The sequence below is a fragment of the Hypomesus nipponensis genome, chromosome 21 (assembly GCF_054491055.1).
Source record: "Hypomesus nipponensis isolate SF chromosome 21, ASM5449105v1, whole genome shotgun sequence".
Lineage (NCBI taxonomy): Eukaryota > Metazoa > Chordata > Actinopteri > Osmeriformes > Osmeridae > Hypomesus > Hypomesus nipponensis.
The window spans coordinates 3,927,501-3,952,500 of record NC_140381.1 but is presented as its reverse complement, the minus strand read 5'-3'; the positions used below and the strand labels follow the sequence as shown (position 1 = coordinate 3,952,500).

At 49.8% G+C, this 25,000-nt stretch overlaps 1 protein-coding gene and 2 long non-coding RNA genes across 4 annotated transcripts in view; 2 read left to right on the top strand and 1 right to left on the bottom strand.

Moving 5' to 3' along the window:
- Positions 1-5,454, top strand: part of LOC146237518 (uncharacterized) — a 13,033-nt gene extending 7,579 nt beyond the window's left edge. The window contains exon 2 of the long non-coding RNA XR_014740579.1: positions 4,456-5,454. This is a non-coding gene — a long non-coding RNA (uncharacterized LOC146237518). The remainder of the gene's footprint in view (positions 1-4,455) is intronic.
- Positions 1-21,536, bottom strand: part of dnaja3b (DnaJ heat shock protein family (Hsp40) member A3b) — a 22,501-nt gene extending 965 nt beyond the window's left edge. Inside the window, exons 1-12 of one of the 2 annotated variants that reach the window (XM_084685389.1) lie at positions 21,312-21,536; positions 20,609-20,748; positions 20,261-20,344; positions 19,854-20,066; positions 19,485-19,637; positions 19,094-19,241; positions 18,474-18,538; positions 17,987-18,115; positions 17,622-17,737; positions 17,396-17,490; positions 17,190-17,292; positions 16,332-16,390 (exon numbers count right to left, since the gene is read on the bottom strand). In XM_084685389.1, coding sequence (XP_084541515.1) covers positions 17,204-17,292; positions 17,396-17,490; positions 17,622-17,737; positions 17,987-18,115; positions 18,474-18,538; positions 19,094-19,241; positions 19,485-19,637; positions 19,854-20,066; positions 20,261-20,344; positions 20,609-20,748; positions 21,312-21,516 — 1,437 coding nt within the window. In that variant the 5' untranslated portion in view covers positions 21,517-21,536 and the 3' untranslated portion in view covers positions 16,332-16,390; positions 17,190-17,203. Of the gene's footprint in view, positions 1-16,331; positions 16,391-17,189; positions 17,293-17,395; positions 17,491-17,621; positions 17,738-17,986; positions 18,116-18,473; positions 18,539-19,093; positions 19,242-19,484; positions 19,638-19,853; positions 20,067-20,260; positions 20,345-20,608; positions 20,749-21,311 lie in introns of those variants that run through there. The other variant, XM_084685390.1, reaches the window with a different exon arrangement.
- The window catches only part of LOC146237516 (uncharacterized), a 12,723-nt gene continuing 5,874 nt past the window's right edge, over positions 18,152-25,000 (top strand). Inside the window, exon 1 of the long non-coding RNA XR_014740578.1 lies at positions 18,152-18,209. This is a non-coding gene — a long non-coding RNA (uncharacterized LOC146237516). The remainder of the gene's footprint in view (positions 18,210-25,000) is intronic.

Below are 25,000 nucleotides of genomic sequence, written 5' to 3'. Positions count from 1 at the left end.
ACTGAACAGACTAGATGATTATCACACGCACAGACCAAGGAATGTCTGTGTAGGAGGGAGGGAGGGAGGGAGGGAGGGAGGGAGGGAGGGAGGGAGGGAGGGAGGGAGGGAGGGAGGGAGGGAGGGAGGGAGGGAGGGAGGGAGGGAGGGAGGGAGGGAGGGAGGGAGGGAGGGAGGGAGAGAGAGAGAGAGAGAGAGAGAGAGAGAGAGCATGCTGCAGACTTAAGACAATCTTACCACCTGCTGATAGAACGTCACTAACAGTTGTATTGTAGAACAGGTTTACGCCAAACATGGGAAATAAACTTGAATTTTGGACATTTTATGTCCAAGGCAGACATCTGAGAGACCTAAGCAGCCAGTTTGTGTCCAAGGTGGACATGTAGGAGAGCTTAACGCCCATTGTGGCAGCACTGTGTGTGCAACCAGTGTGAAGAGCAACAGAAGACCCGAAAATCCGCTGAGTCAGACTAGAAAAGCAACGGCTCGTAAACAATGAGGAGAGAAAGGGACCAGAAGAGACAAGTGGGAAACAGGAGAGAGAGAACGAAAAGACAAAAGAAAGAGCTAGAGAGAGGAGAGAGAGAGATACAGAGAGAGAGAGACAGAGAGAGAGACAGAGAGAGACGGAGAACAAACTCTCGACTGACCCTCATTCTTCCTGTCTTTATCCTCCTCAAAGGAAAATGCCCCGAAGCCACATGGAGGCATTAATACAGCTGATAGTTTTGATTCTCTCTGTTTCTCTCCTTCATCCTTCCTCACTCCTCCTCACTTTTCCCCCCATCACAGATTGTTTCTTCATGGGCTCACTCTCTTCCTTATTCTCACCTTCACATCAGCTCTGAGTCCGGAGCGACCGAAGGGAGACGTCATCATCCATGACACCAGCATCGGCACGGCTCCCAGTGTGACCTCAGAGCCACCGGGGGAGACGCCGGGAGACACCGGGGGAGACGCCGCTCTCCTCCCGCCCTCTCCCAGCCCGCTAATAACTGAGGCCTTTCACCAGGCGCAATTCCCTTAATTTTGTTTTGTTGTTTAGGGGGGGGGGGGGGGGGTGGATGGTGGGGGGCAGGAGGCCATGGGAATGCAGGAGGAGCTGGCATGCAGGGGGGCTAGTTTATGTGACTGGTGGGAGTTACTCTCAGGCACCATCGCGCAGTAAAAACATGCACTGATGGAGAGTGTGTAGGGTAGGTAGGAAGTGTTTATTGTAATTGGAGAGATGTGTAGTGTAGATGGGGAGTGAGTATTGTAGATGTGTAGTGTAGATGGGGAGTGAGTATTGTAGATGTGTAGTGTAGATGGGGAGTGAGTATTGTAGATGTGTAGTGAGGATGGGGAGTGAGTATTGTAGATGTGTAGTGTAGATGGGGAGTGAGTATTGTAGATGTGTAGTGTAGATGGGGAGTGAGTATTGTAGATATGTAGTGTAGATGGGGAGTGAGTATTGTAGATGTGTAGTGTAGATGGGGAGTGAGTATTGTAGATGGGGAGTGTAGATGGGGAGTGAGTATTGTAGATGTGTAGTGTAGATGGGGAGTGAGTATTGTAGATGTGTAGTGTGGATGGGGAGTGAGTATTGTAGATGTGTAGTGTGGATGGGGAGTGAGTATTGTAGATGTGTAGTGAGGATGGGGAGTGAGTATTGTAGATGTGTAGTGTAGATGGGGAGTGAGTATTGTAGATGTGTAGTGTGGATGGGGAGTGAGTATTGTAGATGTGTAGTGAGGATGGGGAGTGAGTATTGTAGATATGTAGTGTAGATGGGGAGTGAGTATTGTAGATGTGTAGTGTAGATGGGGAGTGAGTATTGTAGATGGGGAGTGTAGATGGGGAGTGAGTATTGTAGATATGTAGTGAGGATGGGGAGTGAGTATTGTAGATGTGTAGTGTAGATGGGGAGTGAGTATTGTAGATGTGTAGTGTAGATGGGGAGTGAGTATTGTAGATGTGTAGTGTAGATGGGGAGTGAGTATTGTAGATGTGTAGTGTAGATGGGGAGTGAGTATTGTAGATATGTAGTGTAGATGGGGAGTGAGTATTGTAGATGTGTAGTGCGGATGGGGAGTGAGTATTGTAGATGTGTAGTGTGTAGTGCGGATGGGGAGTGAGTATTGTAGATGTGTAGTGTGTATGGGGAGTGAGTATTGTAGATGTGTAGTGCGGATGGGGAGTGAGTATTGTAGATGTGTAGTGTGGATGGGGAGTGAGTATTGTAGATGTGTAGTGCGGATGGGGAGTGAGTATTGTAGATGTGTAGTGTGGATGGGGAGTGAGTATTGTAGATGTGTAGTGCGGATGGGGAGTGAGTATTGTAGATGTGTAGTGTGGATGGGGAGTGAGTATTGTAGATGTGTAGTGCGGATGGGGAGTGAGTATTGTAGATGTGTAGTGTGGATGGGGAGTGAGTATTGTAGATGTGTAGTGTGGATGGGGAGTGAGTATTGTAGATGTGTAGTGAGGATGGGGAGTGAGTATTGTAGATGTGTAGTGTGTAGTGCGGATGGGGACTTTTTATGTATGTGTGCATGTCGTCCCAAATGTGTTTAGTTTGTGTGTGTGTGTTTGGATAGTCTCTCCCATCTGATGAGGTCATCATCGTGCGTCAGATGGGCGGGCTGCCGGGCGCTGTCTCACAGCTGCTGAGCATCAGGTTGGAAATCCCCTCATCCTGAGTGAGAGTGTGTGTGTGTTTATATGGAGAGGGGTGTATTAACAGTGCAGGGATGGGTTGTGGCTGAGTGTCTCTGTTGCATTTGGCACTTAGACTGTGTGCTTAGGTGCAAGTGTGTGTGTATATGTGTGTGTGTGTTTGTGAGGTGTGTGTGTTTGTGAGGTGTGTGTGTATCTGTCAGCATGTTTGTGTGTGTAGGTGGATGGTTACAATCCTGGGACTCACATGTGCACGCAGCGTGTGGTTTTATGCAACCCACTGAGAGAGGCGTGTGGCACTCAACGTGTGTGTGTGTCTCTGTGTGTGTGTGTGTGTGTGTGTGTCTATGTGTGTGTGTTTGTGTCCTCCCTGAGAGGCCTCTGTGTTCCTAAGGGGGTAAACTCCCACTTTTCTTCTCTTCCCTCTCTCTCCTCCTCTGTTTCCCTGCATCCAGCTCTCTCTCTCTCTCTCTCTCTCTCTCTCTCTCTCTCTCTCTCTCCCTCTCCCCCCCCTCTCTCTCTCTCTCTCTCTCTATCTCTCCCTCTCCCTCCCTCTCTCTCTCTCTCTCTCTCTCTCTCTCTCTCTCTCTCTCTCTCTGTCTCTCTCTCTCTCTCTCTCTCTCTCTCTCTCTCTCTCTCTCTCTCTCTCTGACTGACTGACTCCTCACCCTGAGCTCACCCCTGTGCCCCTGCACACTCTCACACACCACTCCAGTGTTTATACAGAGAGAGGCCTACAGGGCCACAATTGCTCTCTCTCCATCACACACAAACACGCAGGCACACACACACACACACGCACACACACACACACACACACACACACACACACACACACACACACACACACACACACTGTGTGTTTCTTTCTTTCTTTCTTTCTTTACTTCTTTACTTCTTTATATCACTCTCATATATATATATATATTGCTTGACAGAGTTGTTTGATTGCAGATCGTTTGATTGATTGTTGTTTGACCTACGGCCTTGTTCCCCCCCCCCCCCCCCCCCACTCCCTCTTCCCAAACACACAAGACGAGGGCGAGGGGGATGAAAAAGTGAGAAAGATGGAGGTATAGGATAGGAATCTGTGATTTAACCAAGCGTCTCATTCCTTCATTTCCTCTCCCCCACCACCTCACTACTCCCTGTAATTGGAAACAGCACTCCCTCTATCCCCTCCTCCCTCCCTCCTCTCCTCCCTCCCTCACTCTACCTCTTCCCTCCCCTCCCTCTCCCACCAGTTCCTTTCCTCTTTCCCATCCCCCTCATCGCTCTCCCCCTCTCTTCCTGTCCTCATTCCATTGGCTCATGTCATTCTAACATTTTCTGAGAATATATCTGTGTTCATTAAGATCTTGAGGTCCATTTTCTTTTCTCTTTTCAGTCAATGGAAGACAGCACAGTATGCGTATAGTACTTCATTTGTGGAACCGTTACTGTACATTTGCAAATCTAATCTAATGTTCGTGTTTGTTTTACCCTTTACATGGTCTTAACCAGCACAGAACGTCTCAAGTTTCTAAACACACTGATGTGTGTGCCATACATGAACAACACAGGTGGCCCATGATAACCTACCAGGGAGATGCAGAAACACACACCAAAACACGCCAACACACACACACCAACACACACACCAAAACATGCTTGAAAGCAGGCACACAAACACACAAGCACACACTCAGTCAGAAGCCATCTGCAGCTAAATATAGAACGGACTGTGAATGGTTTAACCAGAGGTTGTTGTTTTTTCTGTTACTTTTTGAACGTGTTTTTCTCTTTTCTCCGTTGCAGGGGATCTTCCCACGGCCTGGCTGGGCTCGGGCCAGGACTAGAGGAGGAGGCCCACAGCAGGACCAGAGGAGGAGGAGGACCACAGCAGGACTAGAGGAGGAGGAGGACCACAGCAGGACCAGAGGAGGAGGAGGACCACAGCAGGACTAGAGGAGGAGGAGGACCACAGCAGGACCAGAGGAGGAGGAGGACCACAGCAGGACCAGAGGAGGAGGAGGACCACAGCAGGACCAGAGGAGGAGGAGGACCACAGCAGGACCAGAGGAGGAGGACCACAGCAGGACCAGAGGAGGAGGAGGACCACAGCAGGACCAGAGGAGGAGGAGGACCACAGCAGGACCAGAGGAGGAGGACCACAGCAGGACTAGAGGAGGAGGAGGACCACAGCAGGACCAGAGGAGGAGGACCACAGCAGTACCAGGCAGGATGTGTTCTCAAACCATTGCGAACACATCAGATGCAATACAGTACACACACACACATTCAGTACTGATACATGCTGCCCACACACATACAGTACTGGTACATTCTGCACACACACACACACACACATACAGTGTGCACACGTGTATCCCCACACATTTGTGTGTGTGAGAGAGAGAGTGAGCAAGACAGACTGAAAAAGAGCAAAAGAGAGGGAGAGAAAGCATTGTGTTTGGTCGTGCATGTGTGTGTGAGAGAGACAACAATACAGTGTACGTGAGGCCAGTGAGAGATGAAGAGTGTGTGTGTTTTCTTGTGACACAGAGAGACTGAGAGAGAGTGTGTGTGTGTCTCGAGGGAAACCGTTATTGTCTACTGTTGTGCCAGGGTCCTGTGAGGATATTGTTGGGTTATTATAGAGGCAGAAGAGTTCAGGGCTAATTCTCTTTGTTACATTGGGGCTAGTGTGTGTGTGTGTGTGTGTTCCCCATCAGAGAGACTAACTCACTCCAGTGAGTGTCATGTCAATTGGACAGGTGTGACCTAATATAATTAAAGCTGGTTTAAACAAGCAAACTGTCAACTGACATTTTTTGGAAAGGAAAACGTTTCAGTTTTTGGCTCGTGACTGGAGTCATGAACTTTTATAAAGACATTTGTGAAAGATGACATAGATTAAAGTGAGCTCAGGCCCTGGACGGGAGGAGTTGTCCCACTGACACAACACTGCTGTTTAAACCCAGAAGGACTGTTAACAATACTGAATGAACGATGGAACGTAAAGTGGCAGAGTGGGAGGGAAGATTAAAGGAGGGAGGGAGGGAGTCGTCCGGGTTATGGGAGGAGATCTATCACAAACTGTGCTGGAACGAGAACGAGGGAGGAGAGGATGAGTGGAATCGGGGAAAGTACAGGAGACGAGGAGAGAGGGAGGAGGAGGAGAGAGGGAGGAGGAGGAGGAGAGGGAGGAGGAGGAGAGAGGGAGGAGGAGGAGAGAGGGAGGAGGACGGGAAAGAGTGAGTCAGGGTCAGGCCTTGGCTTAGGGTTGAAGAGGTAGCAAGAGAGAAAAAAAGAATGGAGAGGAGAGACAGATGGAGGGAGAAGAGAGAAAGATGGAGAAGGGAGGAGGGAGAGATGGAGGGAGAAGAAGAGAAAGATGGAGAAGGGAGGAGGGAGAGATGGAGGGAGAAGAGAGAAAGATGGAGAAGGGAGGAGGGAGAGATGGAGGGAGAAGAGAGAGATAGAGAAGGGAGGAGGGAGAGATGGAGGGAGAAGAGAGAAAGATGGAGAAGGGAGGAGGGAGAGATGGAGGGAGAAGAGAGAAAGATGGAGAAGGGAGGAGGGAGAGATGGAGGGAGAAGAGAGAAAGATGGAGAAGGGAGGAGGGAGAGATGGAGGGAGAAGAGAGAGATAGAGAAGGGAAGAGGGAGAGGGAGGATCCTACTCGTGTTTGTCCCTCCTTTCGTTCAGAAACACCTCATTCCTGAAACACACAACCCAGATAGCCAGGTGGATGAGAGGAGAGGAGGACTGGGTGGGACAAAGTGGGATCCATATATGTGTGTGTGTGTGTGTGTGGTTATGTGTGAGTGTGTTTGTGTGTCTGCCAGGCATGTCCAAACAAACAAGAACAACTGAGAAACAAAGAGCCAGACTCTGGAGGGATGAGTAGGCTGTGGAGCCCAGCGTCCGAGCCCAGTCCCCTCGCCTTCACCAGCCATCATCCCAGCACACAGGCTGGCCCTACTCTCTCACACACGCCTCCACTGTAACAGGACAGAAACACTTCAGCAAGCTTGATTTCACCAAGACCGCGAGAGAGAGAGAGAGAGAGAGAGAGAGAGAGGGAGAGAGAGAGAGACAGAGAGAGAGAGAGAGGGAGAGAGAGAGAGAGAGACAGAGAGAGAGAGAGAGTGTGGGAGAAATAGAGGGACTAATTGAAGGGTAAAGGGAGCGACAGAAATGGATGGTTACAAAAAAGAAAGAGAGAGAGAGAGCGAGACCTCAACACCAGACCAGGATATTAAAGTAATCAGGGGTCTTTCAACCCTTTCAACAGAGTAACCAGAATCACCACCAGGCGTGTCAACATTCTGTTGTTACGTGACTTTGCTCACAAACAAGATCAGTGGATTTATTGGTGGGCTGCGGTGGTAAGAACACCCACAATACACTTGGTTCTTTATGCGTCGTGACCAATCAGGGACGTCTCTCCATCGTGTGCCGCCATGCTTGGATGCTTCGTCATGACTCGGGGGCTTTACAAATGTTGTTCTCGGTTGTCCTGGGGTCGTGATTGGGAACAGATTCTTGACGATGAGAGGTCAAAGGTCGCATTCAAGGATGAGGGTATCCTCTTGGAATTGGGAAACCCGGTTTGACCCCCCAGCCTCCCACCTGCTCCACATTGCTGTGGTCCTTATCACTTTCGTTAACCATCATTTCATCGTTTCTCTCACACTCTTTGTCTGTCTCTTTTTCACTCCATACAGTATCTGTATTCCTATTTTACCCTCCCTCCCTCCCTCCCCCCTCTCTCCCTCTCCCTCCCTCCCTCCCTCCCTCCCTCCCTCCCTCCCTCCCTCCCTCCCTCCCTCCCTCCCTCCCTCCCTCCCTCCCTCCCTCCCTCCCTCCCTCCCTCCCTCCCTCCCTCCCTCCCTCCCTCCCTCCCTCCCTCTCTCTCTCTCTCTCTCTGTCTCCCTCTCTCTCTGTCTCTCTCTCTCTCTGAACTTGGTCCTTGGTTCAGGCCCTGGACTGGGCTGAACTAATGAGAGGAGTGTGTCAGTGACCTGGGTTTGAGGATCCTGGCATAGGATGCTGATTACAGACTGTGTGTGTGTGTGTTTGTCTGTGTGCATGTGCGTGTGTGTCTGTTTAAGTTGGGCGTTGCACGTTTATACAGGCCTGCAGCTCCGACAGAGCTCATTACTTCCTCCCGAAAGCCCTTGACAATGACAATGGTGTTGACAGACCAATGGGATGTTTCCTTGTATTCTTTGTGTACAATGTCTTTCAGGCACAGCAAAGCTTGCTCTTCACCCCTGTCCAAACAGCTGGAAATCAAGCCAGGCAATTACAGACTCCTCAGCAAACACAGACACCTGTGATTTGATCCCGTTACATCCCTGCTCCAAGTCCTTCCTGTCTAATGTGTGAGAGAAGACCACAGCGATCGGACTGGGGTAACACTCACCTGAGAGAAAGCTCAACAGACTGTGTTCGAATGGGGGGGGGGGGTCGTAAAGTGTACAATGCGCTCGGCGTGTGAGAACCATCGCCCCCTTTTTTTGTTTACAAGCTGTGAAAGAGGAAGAACAGCTGGTCACCTCGGGAAAACAAGGTAACAAGGTGCACCGTAAAAGAAAACGTTTTTACACTGCGGCCATGGCAACGGCAGTTGATTTCCAGCTTTCCCCCCTGGAAGCCATTTTGTAAGTGGAATATTTGTATTTTCTCTTCTTCTGGATAATGTGTACATTCTGGTACTACGCTACAACTGGCAACATAAAAAAAACAGATCATTTATCACGGTTTCCAGCCTTGTTAAAAGCCAGTCTGCCTGAATCCTTTCAGCATCAGCCCCACCAGCACCCCCCCTACTCCCCCCCACCCACCCAACTTGCCTTGGCACTGTCTGAACAAGATTATTGATGTTGTTTTTGAAGCCTTGCATTCTTGAAGTGTTAAGGGGGGAAAATTGTTTGAAAAGTGCCTGTTTTCGCAGCGTTAACAAAATGGGAGCAGACGATTGGGACAAAATGTGTTTCTCATTATGGGAGATGTGGGACAATTACAGGCATAACAACCATGAAGCCAGGACTGAATCCAACGGAGCGTGCTAACAGTGCAGACAGTGTACACATGCTGTTTACCCCGTGTGCAACATGTCATCACTGTGTCTCTATAACTTCAAAGTTATAAATAAGGTTATAAATGAGTCCCAGTTATGAGTTTTGCCCAGATTCAGGTGTGGTACCTTGCTCAGGTACACAGTATTACTGTTGTTGTTGGTGAGGCATTGGCCTAATGGATGAACCAGACGCGGAAGGAGAAAAGTGCTGAAATGTAGTATACAAGTATGGGTCTGAAAACCCACATGGATGGGCCCGTGATTTCCCAAGCGTCTGGAGAAGCGTGTGTTGAAATCAATGCTGCAAGGCTGTGGTATAACATATATCTCATGGCCAGATCTCTCGACGCTCACCAGCATTTGACGTAGATCCATAGCAGGACCTGAAATCCACCTCTGGACCTGGCTGCTGCTTTTTATCACCACATTCCAGACTGTCCTGTTTCCCCCACAAAGTCAGTGAGGTAAAGTCTGCCTGTCTGCCTGTGTGTGTCTGTGTGTGTCTGTCTGCCTGTCTGCTTGTCTGCATGTGTGTGTCTGTCTGCCTGTCTGCCTGTGTGTGTCTGTCTGCCTGTCTGTGTGTCTGCCTGTTTGTCTGCCTGTCTGCTTGTTTGTCTGTCTGTCCTTCTGTCTGTCTGTGTCTGTGTCTGTCTGTCTGTTTGCCTGTTTGTCTGTCTGCTTGTCTGTCTGGCAGCTCTTTCACTGATCAAGTATTTAAAAAGCCCTTCATGAGGATTCAGCAGAGTTGTCTGCTTCCCTCCCCTTTCCTTTCCTAAACCAATGGACACGTTGTCTTTACACACATGTGGAGAGCTGGAATAATGTTCTGGGAGTTGGAGGAATGAGTTCCATGTGAACATCAAATTAGGGAGAAAGTATATGTGTGTGTGCTGTGTGCCTTCTCTGTATGTAAGGTCATCAGAAAATCTAATAAAGCATGCTAATACTGCTAACTCTGACCTGTACTTCTCTCTCTCTCTCTCTTTCTCTCTCTCATCTCTCTCTCTGTCTCTCTCTCTCTCCCTCTCTCACACACACACAGTCAGAATTACACCGACACAGCTGTTAAAACAAGACAGAACCCCTACAGACAATAGTATGCTATACTTTTCATCCCCTTTAGTGTAAGTCAACACACACACACACACACACACCCTCTGGAGTTAGCTGCATTACTGCAACTCTGGTCGTTCGTCCAGACGTGAATTTTCCAGTTTCCCCCGCAAAGGAAATGAACACTGATGTTGTAATCAGTACTCTCTCTCTTTTTATTTCTCCCTCTCTCCCCCTGTCTTTCTCCCTCCCTTCCTAGATCCTGACAATTTGGACAAACATTTAGAAAACATTTCAGAAAACTCTCCACTCCAAAAACATCCTTCACCACCTCCTCCTCTCTGCCAATCCTCCCCCCATATCCACTTCTTACTTCTCTTGTAGTATGTTCAGCTTTGTGCCTGTAATTAAGACACGCACTCCAAGAAAAGACACTCCAAGAAAAGTTTATTTGCATACCCCGCTTTCTCTCTGTCTCTTTCTATTTCTCTCCATCCCCTCTCACTTCCTCCCTCATTCCCTCCCCTCTCTCTTTTTCTCTACTACTTTTACAATAGAAGTAACATGTATTTTGTCCCGTTTATTGTCACAGGTCAATAAGTTCTTAGTCCTGTCCTAGCATTCCTTAGCTATAAACGTGTGAAGGAAAAGCACCAGAGGCACCAAACAAACTGTCCCTGCTTCATCATTACCACGGTTAAGACTGGCTCCCTTCCACACAGAGAGAGAGAGAGAGAGAGAGAGAGAGAGAGAGGGGGGGGGGGTAGAGAGGGGGTAGAGGAACAGGGAGAGAGATAGATAGAGAGAGAGAGAGAGAGAGAGAGAGAGAGAGAGAGAGAGAGAGAGAGAGAGAGAGAGAGAGAGAGAGAGAGAGAGAGCGAATGATGGGGAGAGAAAGAGACAAAGCTGGCGAGAGAGCAAAGCTGAAGTTGTCGAGTCTGCTCTGTCTCTGTATCTTGACACACACACACACACACGCACGGCTGCCTCCATACCAGGACCCCCAGAGCCAGCTCTGTGCACTCAGCAGTGTTGACATCAGCAAAGTTTAAACAGCAACACACAGCCCAGATGAAGGAGGCAGCTATTGTAAAACTGACAGACTGAGACTCCCTTAACCCTGCGACTACCCTCACACACACACCTGCTCCCTCCCTCACTCACACACACACACATGGCAAACAAGCACATACACACACAGGGCAGACACACGCACAAACGGTAACACACATACTCTCACACACACACACACACAGACACGGTTGTGTGGGAAACAACTAGGGAGACAGGCTGCGTGTGTGTTTATGGTTCCATTCTAAATCTGTTGAGGCAGAATCTTCTCCCCGCAGTCTCAGCAATCTGGACACAGAATAAAGGAGGAGCGATGAGAGGATGGGGAGAGAAGAAAGGAGAGGAGAAGAGGAGGAAGACAGTGTTTCATGCTCACAGGCTGTTTCGGTTTGGTTGGGAGAGAAAGGATGAGCTTCAATCGCGGTCACATGGTTATGGGTTCACCATGACAACCCTTCATCACCGTAGTGAACCGTGAACCACACAGCTGGTCTTCTCACAGCATGACCTCAGACCAGATCTGATGTTCCATGCTGAGTTGGGTGTGATATTGGCCATCCTGAGTCAACCTGGGTTAGCTCCAATGAGAGGCTGGAATGCACAGCTGACAGCACTGATGTCATGCACCTGAAAAAATGTGTGTGTGTGTTTGTGGGTGGGAGGGGTTATTGGTGTGTGTGTGTGTGTGTATAACATGTTTGTTTCCATACCTCTGCAGTGGTGATCGATGTGTGTTGATGTACCTCATTTTCTGCATGAGCCACGACTGGTGATAAACAGCTGGACTTGACACTCGGGGTCAAAGGTCAAAAGACGAGAGGTCTCCGCATCTACGGTCACCATGGTCACCACGGGCCGTGTGGGTTGTTCCCACGACAACAACGTTGGAATCGGGACATGGATCAGTAGGTCAGGAGATGTAAACACACACATAGAAGGACCAAGCCACATCACTAGAACGTCTCTAGAACCATCTCCTCTGACCTACAAATAAACCTCAGGACCTTCACACAGCAGGACAACAACACACACACACACACACACACACACCCGTTGCCAGTCAAATAACAGAATCCAGAGAGCTAAATGAGAGAGCTGAGGGCTGGGTTAGACCGAGGTGATTCACGTCTCCCTTCCATCTCTGGCACTGACTGATCACTCTCCACGGTAACGACAAACAAAGTGATCTATTTCGATAATGGTGTAATTACGGCCTGTTGGTTTATGCGTGCGTGAGATAGAGACAGAGAAGTTGTTTGAGAAATTGTGCGTGTGTGTGTGTCTGTGAGTTTGTGTCTGTGATTACAGCGAAAAGCGGAAGATTCCCATCCGTTATGCTGAACTAGCAGTTATGAGCACATGACAGCACTGCTAACAGTCCTCCTGTCATTATAACGGTAACATAACGGGTATCTGTGGTCAGGAAGAACTGACCACAGATAACCATACTGGATATCAAGACACACACACATTCCCGACCCAACATAAGAGTTACGGCCCGGTGCATGTGAACACACACACCACACACATACACGTGAGACTGGAGCAGAAACCCACCTGGAGCTGACTGTACCACACACACACACACACACACCCACCCAACAGAACAGTTCTGGGCCAGTATCTGGTAAACAGGAAAAACTGGGCACAGATACTCATACTGAACAAGTCAAGACACACACACACACACATTCCCGACCCAACAGAAAAGTTCTGGCCCGGCGCAGGGATCCATAAATCACACCAGAACAGCACCACACCCTGCAACGACACAGTGTCTTTGTGTGGAAGCGTAGCATGTCTCAGTTCCCTGGTCCAGGGATCTCTCCCTACGCCTGTCTCTCTCTCTCTCTGTGTGTGTGTGTGTGGGTGTGCGTGTGTGTGTGGCGGACCAGACTGCTTAATCACCAGATGATTTATGGCCCGTGGTTTGAGCTGTGTGAGGGGAGACTGGAAAGACAAGCAGAGGAGAAACTGGAAGAGGAGAGACCAGACTAGGAGAGACCAGAGGAGACTGGTGGTGGATGTGTAGGGACAGAGGCGTGGGAGACCAGAGGAGAGACTAACCTTACCCCTTACCGGAGGAGGATGCGTGTGTGTGTGTGTGTGTGTGTGTGTGGGGGAGAGATACTTCAGGTGATGCTGAGAGAGGAGATCTCCCAGGGTGAAACATCACACTGTGTGTAGGATCCCCTGGAGCTGTCAGACCACCTGACCAGGAGGAGATTAGAGATGCATGAACGTGTACAACACACACACACACACCTGCACACACACACTCACACACACACACACACACACCCACAGATGCGTCTGCAGATCCTGTTCTGGGCCCAACGACCAGACAGCTGTGGGTCCCTCCCTCTACAGAACACCTCTGGTTCCACTAAACCTCAGAACCTTGACGACTGTAAGCTCACTGGATCCAGGGTAATGGATGTCCCACGCTTTCCTACACGCAGCTACAACCATAAATCTACAGGCAACAAAACATCATATGTTGTTTTAGGAAACTAAATTGATAGTTTCGGTAAAGGCAAGCTAATACTTATTTCTGACATTCTCTGTCTCTGTTACAAATTTCAGTCAAATTACACTAAAAAAACATTACTGGGCATGATGTCATCGGTTTGTGTGCACTATGTCGTTGTGTTCCGCTGGTTGACTGCTGCTGGATGAGGAAGGAGACCCGGGCCAGAACGTCCGTCAGAGGTCCTGGGTTCTACGTGAGGAACATGTGGTTGTCAGTAAGGAACATGTGGTTCTCAGTAGGAACATGTGGGAGTGATTTAATGATGTTGCAATCCCATATAAATCAGAGGTCAATGCTTAAATAGGAGAAGAGTCAAGGAACATCTCCTTGACCTCTCGTGATGCACACACACGCACACACACACACTGCATGTGGCAGTAATCTAGAGCCCCAATCAGTAGAGCCAGAGAGGTTGGGGTGAAACTAAGACTCTGATTGAGGGGAAATTGAGGAAAATAGGAAACAGACTACAACTAGTGTTGTACACACACACACACACACACACACACTCTCATTATGGTCAATAATTACTGGGTCAGTCCTTAAACTGCATTTAATTGCCTGGCTTTTACCATTAACCCCATTATGGCTTTGATGGCCACAGAAACCAACCGGAATGGCGCACTCCATTCTCTTAGAATAAGCAGTTCTTAAGTTTTGGGGTTCCACGATGATTCATTTGCTTGTGAGAACACTCATCCTCAGTCTCTCCCAGTCCTTATCACCACATAACACACACACACACACATTCTCTCTCTCTCTCTCTAACAAGGCAGCAGCAGCAGCTGTGTAATCATTAAAGACTAGACAGCAGGCCACCTAAGTTCATACCAAGGTTGAAGTTTTAATGAGTTTTAGGCCCCCAGCACTAATAAAAGGTCGCTCACCCCCCCACATCTCTCTCTCCTTCCCATTGTGCTGGCTCTGAGGACCAGCCCGTCTGACACTGTGTGTACTGTACAGGCACTGTGAAGGCCTTCTATTAAAAGGACCCCATGCTGCAGCTTATTTCCTTTTCCCAGTCACCCCCGGCAACCAGCTGCCAGTCAAACTTGATTGACAGGAGTCTTTTGTGTTGGCGAAAAGGCAGAGTCAATGTAACTTCCTGGCCCCTATGCAGTCAGGAAGGCAGAGGTAGAAGTCCGGTTCTTCTTCACGAGCCTTTAGTCTGTATTGGCATGCTTCTGTGAAGGTAGGTGCGAGGGAGAACGTGTTTACCGTGGTGCTGCCTATGTCTTCATGTCTTCATGAATTGGACGTGATGAAAGAAAAGACAGGGTAGAGAGAGGGAAGGAGGGAACTGGTGACGGCAGAATGATAGGCAGTGTTACGGAGAGAAGAGAGTGAAGGGAAGAGAGAGGAAAGAGACAGAAACCGAGCGAGCGCAAACGATTGTCGAAAGAGGCAAAGAGGAAAAAGGGTGAAAGGAGAGAGGTGAAAGTGTAAAAGTGATTTTAACAAAGTAGGATCTGTGAGATGGCAAGATTGGAGCCACACACACACACAAACACACCTGGTGGGTTGAACATGAACTCTCTGTTTGTTTATATTACTCCTGCTGCTTAAACACAAAGAGGCATAGATTATTCCCCTATCACCCGGGAGATCTTAATAACTACCATGAGAGAGAGCAGTCCTCCAGCTACCCAGCAACTGGGCGCAAGGGCCTGGACAGCTGGAACCACATTAATATCAGCTTTGAGGTCATAGACATCAGACACAAGTGTCACACACACACACTCCCTCTCTCTCACACTCCCTCTCTCTCACACTCCCTCTCTCTCGCACTCCCTCTCTCTCGCACTCCCTCTCTCTCGCACTCCCTCTCTCTCGCACTCCCTCTCTCTCGCACTCCCTCTCTCTCGCACTCCCTCTCTCTCGCACTCAATGCGGCAACCGCTTGACGTCACGGACAATCCAAATCTTCCATTTCTCAAGTAAAACTTTCTCCACCTCTCTCTCCCTCTGGCGTTTACGCCATCGTTTCTCACCAGCTGAACTGGCGGAGGACAGCTTGCCTCGCTGGAGACACGGTGACTAACGAGGTGGTTTGAGATTCTGACTTCTGGGAGAATGGGAGAGCAGAGGCTGCTGGGACCGGGGGAGGACGGAACCACGGAACCGCGGAACCCCAGCTCCCGGTGACATCATAATGAGTGGACGGACGGATGATTTAGCAGCAGGGGCAGATGAGGTAGGTGAAATAACAGACTAGTGCTGACGGGGATGGGAGAGAGAAGGGGGAGGAGGGGAGGGAGGCAGGAGGGGGGAGTGAGGAAGGCAGGAGGGGGAGGGAAGCAGGCAGGAGGGGGAGGGAGGCAAGAGGGGAAGGGGCATTAGTGTGGGCAGAGGTGGTGTGAATAGAATAGAGAAGGGTTGTGCACTTTCATCCATTTAATGTATCGTTCATGACTCAATAGCACCACCTGAAGTTCTTTCCTGGAAAGTACATCTTCTACAGTGATAAACTATACACAGCATAGTATTTACATAAATACAGTTTATGTAATTCAATAACATATCAATACACAGCTCTGACAACGAAGTGAAACACATTAAAAACCAACTTGAAGATGCCATATTTTAGGAATTTATTATTTTAAATACGGGCGTGTGTGTGCGTGTGAAAGTGTTGGGAAGTACAACACTACATTATAAATAAAAACTAACAGCAGTCTCTCAAGCCAACACCTGTCTTCTCACACTGTCTCTCTCTCTCACTCTCTCTCTTTCACTCTCTCTCTCACTTTCTCTCTCTCTCACTCGCTCTCTCTCGCTCTTTTTGTTCTGCCTTTCAGGAAATGAATCAGGTCTGGGGTGGGTGTGGCTTCTAGGTGGGTGTGGCCTGTTCCAGGACTGTGGACCTCGCAGTCCATGCGTCCAAACTCCCTCTTCCCGTCCCTCGTTCTCCGTCGGAGGGGACGATATGAGGAAGGACCCACCGCCACCCCCCCCCCCCCCCCCCCTCCCCAGGGCCTGCCATCACTGCCCGGACGACTTCTTGTCTGGGGAGGGAAAGGGGGACAGGTCAGAACCAGAAGGAGAACCAGGAAGAGAAGGGGAACCAGGAAGAGAAGGAGAACCAGGAAGAGAAGGAGAACCAGGAAGAGAAGGGGAACCAGGAAGAGAAGGAGAACCAGGAAGAGAAGGAGAACCAGGAAGAGAAGGGGAACCAGGAAGAGAAGGAGAACCAGGAAGAGAAGGAGAACCAGTAAGAGAAGGAGAACCAGGAAGAGAAGGAGAACCAGGAAGAGAAGGAGAACCAGGAAGAGAAGGAGAACCAGGAAGAGAAGGAGAACCAGGAAGAGAAGGAGAACCAGGAAGAGAAGGAGAACCAGGAAGATGCTGTTTCAGCACAGCCTAGACAGCCACACCCAGGGGGTGGAGAATGACCTGCAGTCTGTCTCTGTGTGTGTGTGTGTGTGTGTGTGTGTCTGTGTGTGTGTGTCTGTGTGTGTGTCTGTGTGTGTGTGTGTCTGTGTGTGTGTTGGGGGGGGGGGTCCTGTTCATGTTTACAAGAAAACAGTCTTTTAAACGAGTTTGTGAGAGTCAAGTGACTGAGCGGTGGCTAAGCGGTTAGGAAATCGGGCTAGTAATCAGCAGGTTGCCTGTTCGATTCCAGGCTGTGCATAATGACGGTGTGTCCTTGGGTAAGGCACTTCACCCTACTTGCCTCGGGGAGGAATGTCCCTGTACTTACTGTCAGTCGCTCTGGATAAAATCGTCTGCTAAATGAATAAATGTAAATGTATGTGTGTGAGTTGATCCTCATGATCAGAGACTGACGAGTGATCAGGGTCCTACCTGGGGTGTGGCTATCAGCTAAACATGTTCTTGAGTTTGGAGAAGAAGCCTTCTTCCTCCTTCTGAGGTTTAGCTTGAGAGGCCTGACCACCGCTGCCCCCTCCTGGACACAGATGGGTACTGCATCAGCACCCAAATCATTCACCACTATGGACAGGATCTTTGCATAGTGAGTGTGTGTGAGTTTGTGAGTGTCAGTGTCCTACCTGAAGGAACAGTGACTCCGTTGACCGTCCCCTGTACGTCAGTCTCTTCCTCTGCGTAGCTGAGCAGTAAAGATCGCTGTCTACGACTCAACTTCCTGAAGGGAGGGGAGGGGGAGATGAAAAGCAGCAGAGGAAAGAACAGAATATGGAGGCTTATGGGAAAGCAAGAAAACTCCGACAGCTGATCAGTGATCCAGACGTGTGTGTGCGTGTGTGTGTGTCGTACTTGGGGACTCTGATCTTGATGTGGATGTAGTGGTCTCCATAGCTGTAGCTGTTCAGTCGCTGGATTCCCTTCCCTGCCAGACGGATCTTCTGGTCGGCCTGGCAACCAGCTGGGATCTGGAACACGGTCACCATGGAGATGATCGACCTGTCCATCTTTCTTTCATGTCTGCCTGGCCCTAACCCCTGTCCATCCCTGCATCCATCCTTCTCTTCCTCCCCCCTATCTTTCATACTCTCTTTTTTCCATCATCATCCCCCCCCTCTCTCTCTCCCCCCCCTCTCTCCCCCACCCCTCTCTCTCTCTCCCCCACCCCTCTCTCTCCCACCCCTCTCCCCCCCTCCTCTCCCCCCCCCTCTCCTCACCGGTATGGTGATGGTCTCGTGGAGGCCCTGAGTGCGAGCGGAGCCCCCCAGGATGGCCTGGGCCACGGAGATGTGGGCGTCGGAGTGGATGTCCGCTCCGTTCCTCCTGAACACAGAGCTCTTCTGCACCTGGGGGAGAGAGAGAGAGGAGGGACCATCACGACCTCCCCTCCTTTGGATTGGACCGTTCGCCCCTTCTACAGCTAAGTCAGGTGGCTGAATGGTGAGTAAGTAATCAGTTGCCGGATCGATTCCCGGCCACGCCAATGACGTTGTGTCCTTGGGCAAGGCACTTCACCCTACTTGCCTCGGGGGGAATGTCCCTTTACTTACTGTAAGTCGCTCTGGATAAGAGCGTCTGCTAAATGACTAAATGTAAATGTAAGCTCCTTCATGCACCGCGCAGACATGAGACATGATTAAGCATGTCCGTTCATCTCTCTGAAAGAATCCTTCTGACGGGATGTCGGCCGGGCGTTCTACTCACCCTGAAGGTGATGTAGATCTCTTTCTTCCCCACCGGCATCTTGACAGTCTGGCCGTCCTCCACCCCTGTCAGACGGAACGTGCCGGAGCGTTACCCCCGGTTACACCTCTCGTACCCTAGTCTTGTTTTAGTCAACGTTACATCTGCCCTTGGCAGACGGTCAGCGATCCTTGACAATCCTCTCTTTCTCTCCCCTCTCCGTTTCTCTCTCTTTCTCCACACACACACACACACACACACACACACACACCTTCTCCTTTCCGTGACAAACGAATACTACCTGTCTCTTATCCTCTCTATCCCCACCCCCATCACACACACACACACACACACACACACACACACACACACACACACACACACACACACACACACACACACACACACACACACACACACACACACACACACACACACACACACACACACACACACACACACACACACACACACACACACACACACACACACACACACACACACACACACACACACACACCTTCTCCTTTCCGTGACAAACGAATACTACCTGTCTCTTATCCTCTCTATCCCCACCCCCATCTCACACACACACACACACACACACACACACACACACACACACACAGTCGCTCTCCTACCTGCGGGCACGGGCACGGTGAGGGTCTGTTTCTGCTTGGTCTGGCCCGACCCCCGGCAGTTGATGCAGGGTGTGATGATGATGGAGCCCCGCCCCCCGCAGCGCCGGCAGGCCGAGCGCATCAGGAAGGGCCCCGTGTTGATGGACTCCTGCAGGGGGGGCGGCAGAGACGCACTTAAGAGCCCTGAGATGTGGTTGGCTTTGGGGTCAGTGGGTTAAGACTCAACACTGGGGGTTACGGGTTCAAAGATAAGAGATTGGAGTCGGGGGATGAGAGGATAGGCCAGGGTTATGGGTCCATGTCAGGGCCAAGGGTCAGAGGTGATGGGTCGAAGCCAGGGTTAAGGGTCCAGACTAGGGTCAGGGATGAAAGGTCAGGGTTCTGTCCTCACCATGCCGGTGCCGTTGCAGTAGTGGCAGTGCTGGACCTTGGTCCCCGGCTCGCTGCCCTTCCCCTCACAGCGGGGGCAGTCGTCCTCCAGGTTCACCGTCAGGTTCACGCTGGCTCCCTTAGCCGCCTGGGTGAAGGTCAGCTCCATCACAAACTGGAGGGTGGAGTTGAGGGAAGGTGGAGATGACAGGAGGTGGAAGTATATCGATAAAAGAACAAACAGAATATATAAACAGTGAGTTACCTCCATTCCCACAAACCATTACTTCCTACACTGCCATTTAGGGCACCATATTTGTAGTTCTACAGCGAGCTAGTTGTAGTCCTGAACAATCAAGCCCCCCCACCCCCCCATCCCCCCCCCCCTCACCTCGGGCCTCTGCTCGAACATGCTGCCGAAGTCTCCGAAGCCCCGCGCCCCCCCCGTGAACTCTCCGAAGATCTTCCTGAAGAGCTCCTCGGGGTCCACACTGGTGGTCCCGGTGCGGTAGTACTGCTGCCCCCCCGACCCCCCCCGCCCCGCCTCGAAGCCTGCTGCTCCGTACGTGTCGTACTGTTTCCTCTTCACCTCGTCACTCAGAACCTGGGGGGGGGGGGGGAGGGGAGTGGGGGGAAGAGGGGCGGGGGGGGGGGGGTTTGAAATGTCAAAAGCTGTTACTGTCTTTTCTAAGAAAGCGTACTAGGACATTGTTCAATGCTTAATTCTTGATTGGTTTCTGAAATGTGTGTGTGTGTGTGTGTGTGGTTGTGGCTGTGTGCGTGTGTGTGTGTATCTACCTCGTAGGCCTCGGCTAACTTGGCAAACTTCTCCTTGGCCTGGGGGTCGTCCTGGTTGGTGTCGGGGTGGTACTTCTTAGCCATCTGAACAAGGGGGACACAATTACCACGACAACATCAACACGGAGGTTCCACACATCAGCTCTCTCTCTCTATCCACGTCTCTCTCTGTCTCTCGTCTCTGTCCATCTCTACCTCGTTTTCTCTCTGTTTCTCCATCCATCTCTCGTTTTCTCTCACATGCCCTTCCCGATGCCCATGCCCCCTCCCCAACTCCCTCCACCCTACTTCTGTTTGTGGGCTATTAGAGACACCTGAGATATTCTCTCTCCCTCTCTCCCTCCTCACCTGGTAGTAGGCCTTCTTAATCTCCTTCTGCGTTGCCGCCCGAGGGACCCCCAGGACATCGTAGAAGTCCTGCTTGTTGCCATAGGAACAGCTGGTGTGAAAGGGGTGGGAGCTGATTCCGTGACCGGGAGACTTCCCTCCTACCGAGAGAGAAATATTGACGATGACCAAGTCATCATGACAGTGTAGGCAACGGTATGAGTATTAAGTATGCATTGGAGTATACTCTATGCACCAAAAATAGTTCTCGCGGCTTGTAATTGGCTCATCATCATAATAATAATCACTTCGCAAAGTGGGAAATTAGAGAGACTTGATCTCACACTGTTAGTTCCTCGGGGATCAAGCTAATGGTCCTCGAGACCGCCCTACTGTATCAGTGATTGCCTCATTCTCCGAAACGTCTTGCTCCCTAGTTACTAGGACTTGGTGTGGAACTTGCTGGTTGTTTGATAAAAGTGCCTTAACACCAAAAGACAGTTACATCATTCAATGGTGCAGTTCTTAGTTAGCCAGTAGTATTGTAGCTAGCTAGTTGTTCTTTTCAACATGCGCAATCCAGACAACATAACCACCGTTTGCATTGAGTGGCATATACAAAAGTTGACCTATATAACAAAAAGCATTACTGTCAACCAATATTGCTAGCTTGTTGCAAAGTTTGGCTGTTGACAACTCCAACATTAACCCCTCACTCTCTTACCAGTCAAAACTCTCAATGTCACGGTATTTCGGAGAGACCAAGAGCCTAAATTGCCCGCTATCCTGCACCGATGCATCCGCAACATCGATGCAACAACAGCTTCTCCATGTCGTGCGGTTAGAAGCAACGAAAAAGCCCGTCGATGTCCCGAAGACACCGCTGTTGATAACCAGCGTGTTGAACAGCGGACAGCGGAGGACGCCATCTTTGCGTCACTACTTGTCAAAGGCCTACAGTGTACTGCGCATGTACTGGGTGATCGGGGATTTACAGACTCTCTTCGATCTATGCAGCAGATGGCGCCATTGAGGAGGGGATAATTTACACGCAGCAAAAAAATTATTTCGTGAACTTGTTTGCTGTCAAACTGCCTTTATGTCATATATCGTATGAAACTCAAGATGGCGCCAAGGCACCTGCGTAACTTCTCCGATCTTGTTGGATGGATTTGTCTAGACAACCCCTTTGTCTATTTGGTGAGGGGGGTTCAAAGGTCATTGAAGAGGGCGATTCTAAAGTTCAAAGTTCTCCCGCTGCCTTTAGAGGTCAAGACCAATTCTAAATTGTGTTTCTTTTGTGCGGTTATAAAACGTAACGTTTCTGCACCGTGGGCGGTCGCAGAGCTGACAGCAGAGCTACCAACACGAAGACTCAAAGTAGCTACTAGGCCTACTGCTGGTCAAGCTGTCATCTTTTATTGTGGTCCAGAGAAAGAGAGAGAGCTAGAGAGAGAGCTAGAGAGAGAGCTAGAGAGAGAGCTAGAGAGAGAGAGAGAGAGAGAGAGAGAGAGAGAGAGAGAGAGAGAGAGAGAGAGAGAAAACAGATGGAGATAGAGGGAAAGAGGGACAGCTGCGCAGCAAGCCTGACGGAATGAAGATGAGTCATGTCACCATGACGTTGGGGAAGAGAGGAAGAAAGGAGAGAAGTGTCCACATGAAGGAATAACATGGGAGTGTTTCACACTTGACTTGGAGTTGAAATATGAGTTAAAAGATATGCTTCATCCCTCTCTCTCCATATATCTATCTGTGCTCTCTGTGCTCTCTCTCTCTCTCTCTCTCTCTCTCTCTCTCTCTCTCATACACACACACACACACACTCTCATTCCCAGTCACTCACTCTCTCTCTTTCCAGCTAATCCCCCCCCATCTCCACGGCAACCTGCACAACAGCATCCCAGCTGTGTGTGTGTGTGTGTGTGTGTGCGTTTGAAGAATGCCCCTCCACAGTCATCTGACATTTGCCACTCAGTAATGTAAATACCTCCAGCCCACAACAGGCTCTGAGCTGCTACGGAGAAATGCTCAACACCAGCTATCTATATCCTCCCCTCCTACCTACATAAGGTTTACCCCAAAGCGCTAACAAGGCCTGATGGGAGTTTCTGGGTGAGCTAGTTTCTTTTAAGGGGGTTTGGGTGTGACTTTGATTCTTAGAATGAGCTAAGATTGAAATTGATTTAGATTTTGCACTAAAACAGTTTAGTTTCTTCCCCACACCGGAAAAGGGGTGAATGATGTGGATTGTAGCTAACAGAAGTTTAATCACATCAAGGCGGGTGTTCTGATCTCTCACTCTTCTACCCCAGACGGCCATCAATCAGAAAGGTCATAGGTCAAGCAGTCATGGGGAGGGCGGGGCAGTGGGATTGGCACCCCCACTCCCAATTGGCTCTGCTCCCCGCCCGTCATCACTCCCCATTGTGATGTCATAAAGGACCCGACATCAAGGCTGTGGGGCTGCAGCCCCGACGCCCCATGTTGTCTGTCTGTCTGTGTGATTGTGTGTGTGTTCACATGTGTGTGTGTGTTCATATGTGTGTGTGTGTTCACATGTGTGTGTGTGTTCATATGTGTGTGTGTGTGTGTGTGGAGGGCAGCGACCTCAGGGTAGGAGATAGAACCCAGCAAGCCTGACCCAGATCCCTCACACCTCCGCAAACACAGGCTTGGCTGGGCTGGATTAGGTTTGGCTGGGCTGGGTTAGGTTTGGCTGGGAAGGGTTAGGTTGAGTTGGGCAAGGCAGAGTAGGGTAGGCCTGGGTCTGGGTGTTTGGCTGAACATGAGGCACGTCATAATCTCCCAGTGCTGTTTGCAGATGAAACTTCCCCTCCCTTGCTCTCCTTCTTGTTGTTAGGGTGGAGGGGGTGAACATCACAAGACTGGTGTCTGCTCTGAGCGGTCCCCTCCCTCCTCCTCAGCCTGTCTGACCTTTTAAGGTCAAGATAGAGGAGAGGAGCGAGGGATGAGAGAAAATGAGAGATTGTGGGTTGGGGGGGAGGGGGGGCTGAAAACAAATGGATGACTTGATGACTTGCAGGAACTTCTCCCAGGGAGAAATACAGTATCTGCATGCAAACGGTTAGTGTATACTGTGTGTGTGGTGTGGTGTGTGTGTGTGTGTGTGTAGTAATGCCTCATATGCAAACAGCTGCCTGTCAGGCCTGAGGGCAAAACCTCTGCAGCTATCAACATCTATCAGCAACGTGGAGTGTGATAGAAAGAAACGGAATGAGGGAGAGAGAAAGAGAGATCGGAAGAAAGAGGGAGAGGGTGGGGGGTGGGGGGGTGGGGGGATGCTGAGAGTCACATCACGTCCCTTCTGACAATACACACTCGGTTCTGTTTTGGAGATTACATTGCTGTTATGGAGACGGCCTGTACTTCTGCTACTGTGCATGTGTGTGTGTGTGTGAGTGTGTGTGTGTGACTTCTAACACACCCCGCTGGCTCCCATATATCTGATGTATCTGTACAACAGAATCATTGTGTGTGTGTGTGTGTGGGTGCATGAGTGTGTCAACTCCCTCCATGTAAGTCATGCAGCTGTGATTTCCATGACTATCACCACAACAAGAGACAAACACACACACACACACTCTCGCTCTCACACACACTTTTACTACCCACTACTATCTCCTTCCTCTATTTCCCTATCTGTTCCTCTACTTCACCGCCTGCCAGGCCCTCACCCTGTCCTCCACGTTGCTCTCTCTTCCCTCTTCCTCTGTGTACTTCACTCTTCTCTCTCCTAATCCTCCAGTCAATATCAAAAAGTCTTTTCAAAAGTAGTCAAATAGTAGTATTTGAACAGAGCTGTTGTGTATAGCTCTGCATTGCTGTGATTTATTTATCAATTACGTATTTACATGTGATTCCATAATTCTAATCTGTCTTCAAAGGCATCCATCTGTTTTTACACCTCACACTCACCTCTGTCTTTTCGTCCACGTCTATGTTTCGATCCGCTGCCGTGAGAAAATGCAAAGAAACTGAAATTACATCATTCTTTTTTTTTTTTTTTTTTTTTTTGTAAAGTATAAAACGTCTCAGTACTCTATTGGAACCCAAGTGTGTAAAAATAAACAGACTGAAAGAACCGTCAAGGGGCTGAGTTGATGTTTGCTCTTTAATCAACTCCTCCATTTTGAATTATATGCTTTTGGGGGTTTTGGACCGATTGAAAATAGTAATGTTCACTCTGGTCTCTCACAAACACACACTGGCACGACCACACGCACACACGTACACAACCATTTACTGTGCGCAGTGCTTAAATAAAGCCGGTTTGGGAGAAAGGACGTCTTTGTGTGGGCGCGTTGCGTCAGCTAATACTCCCAGTCAGCAGCAGGGACGTTAGCTCGGCCCCTGCAGCCCTGCGGTGGAGACCCTGTTTGGGGTGGCTGCCAT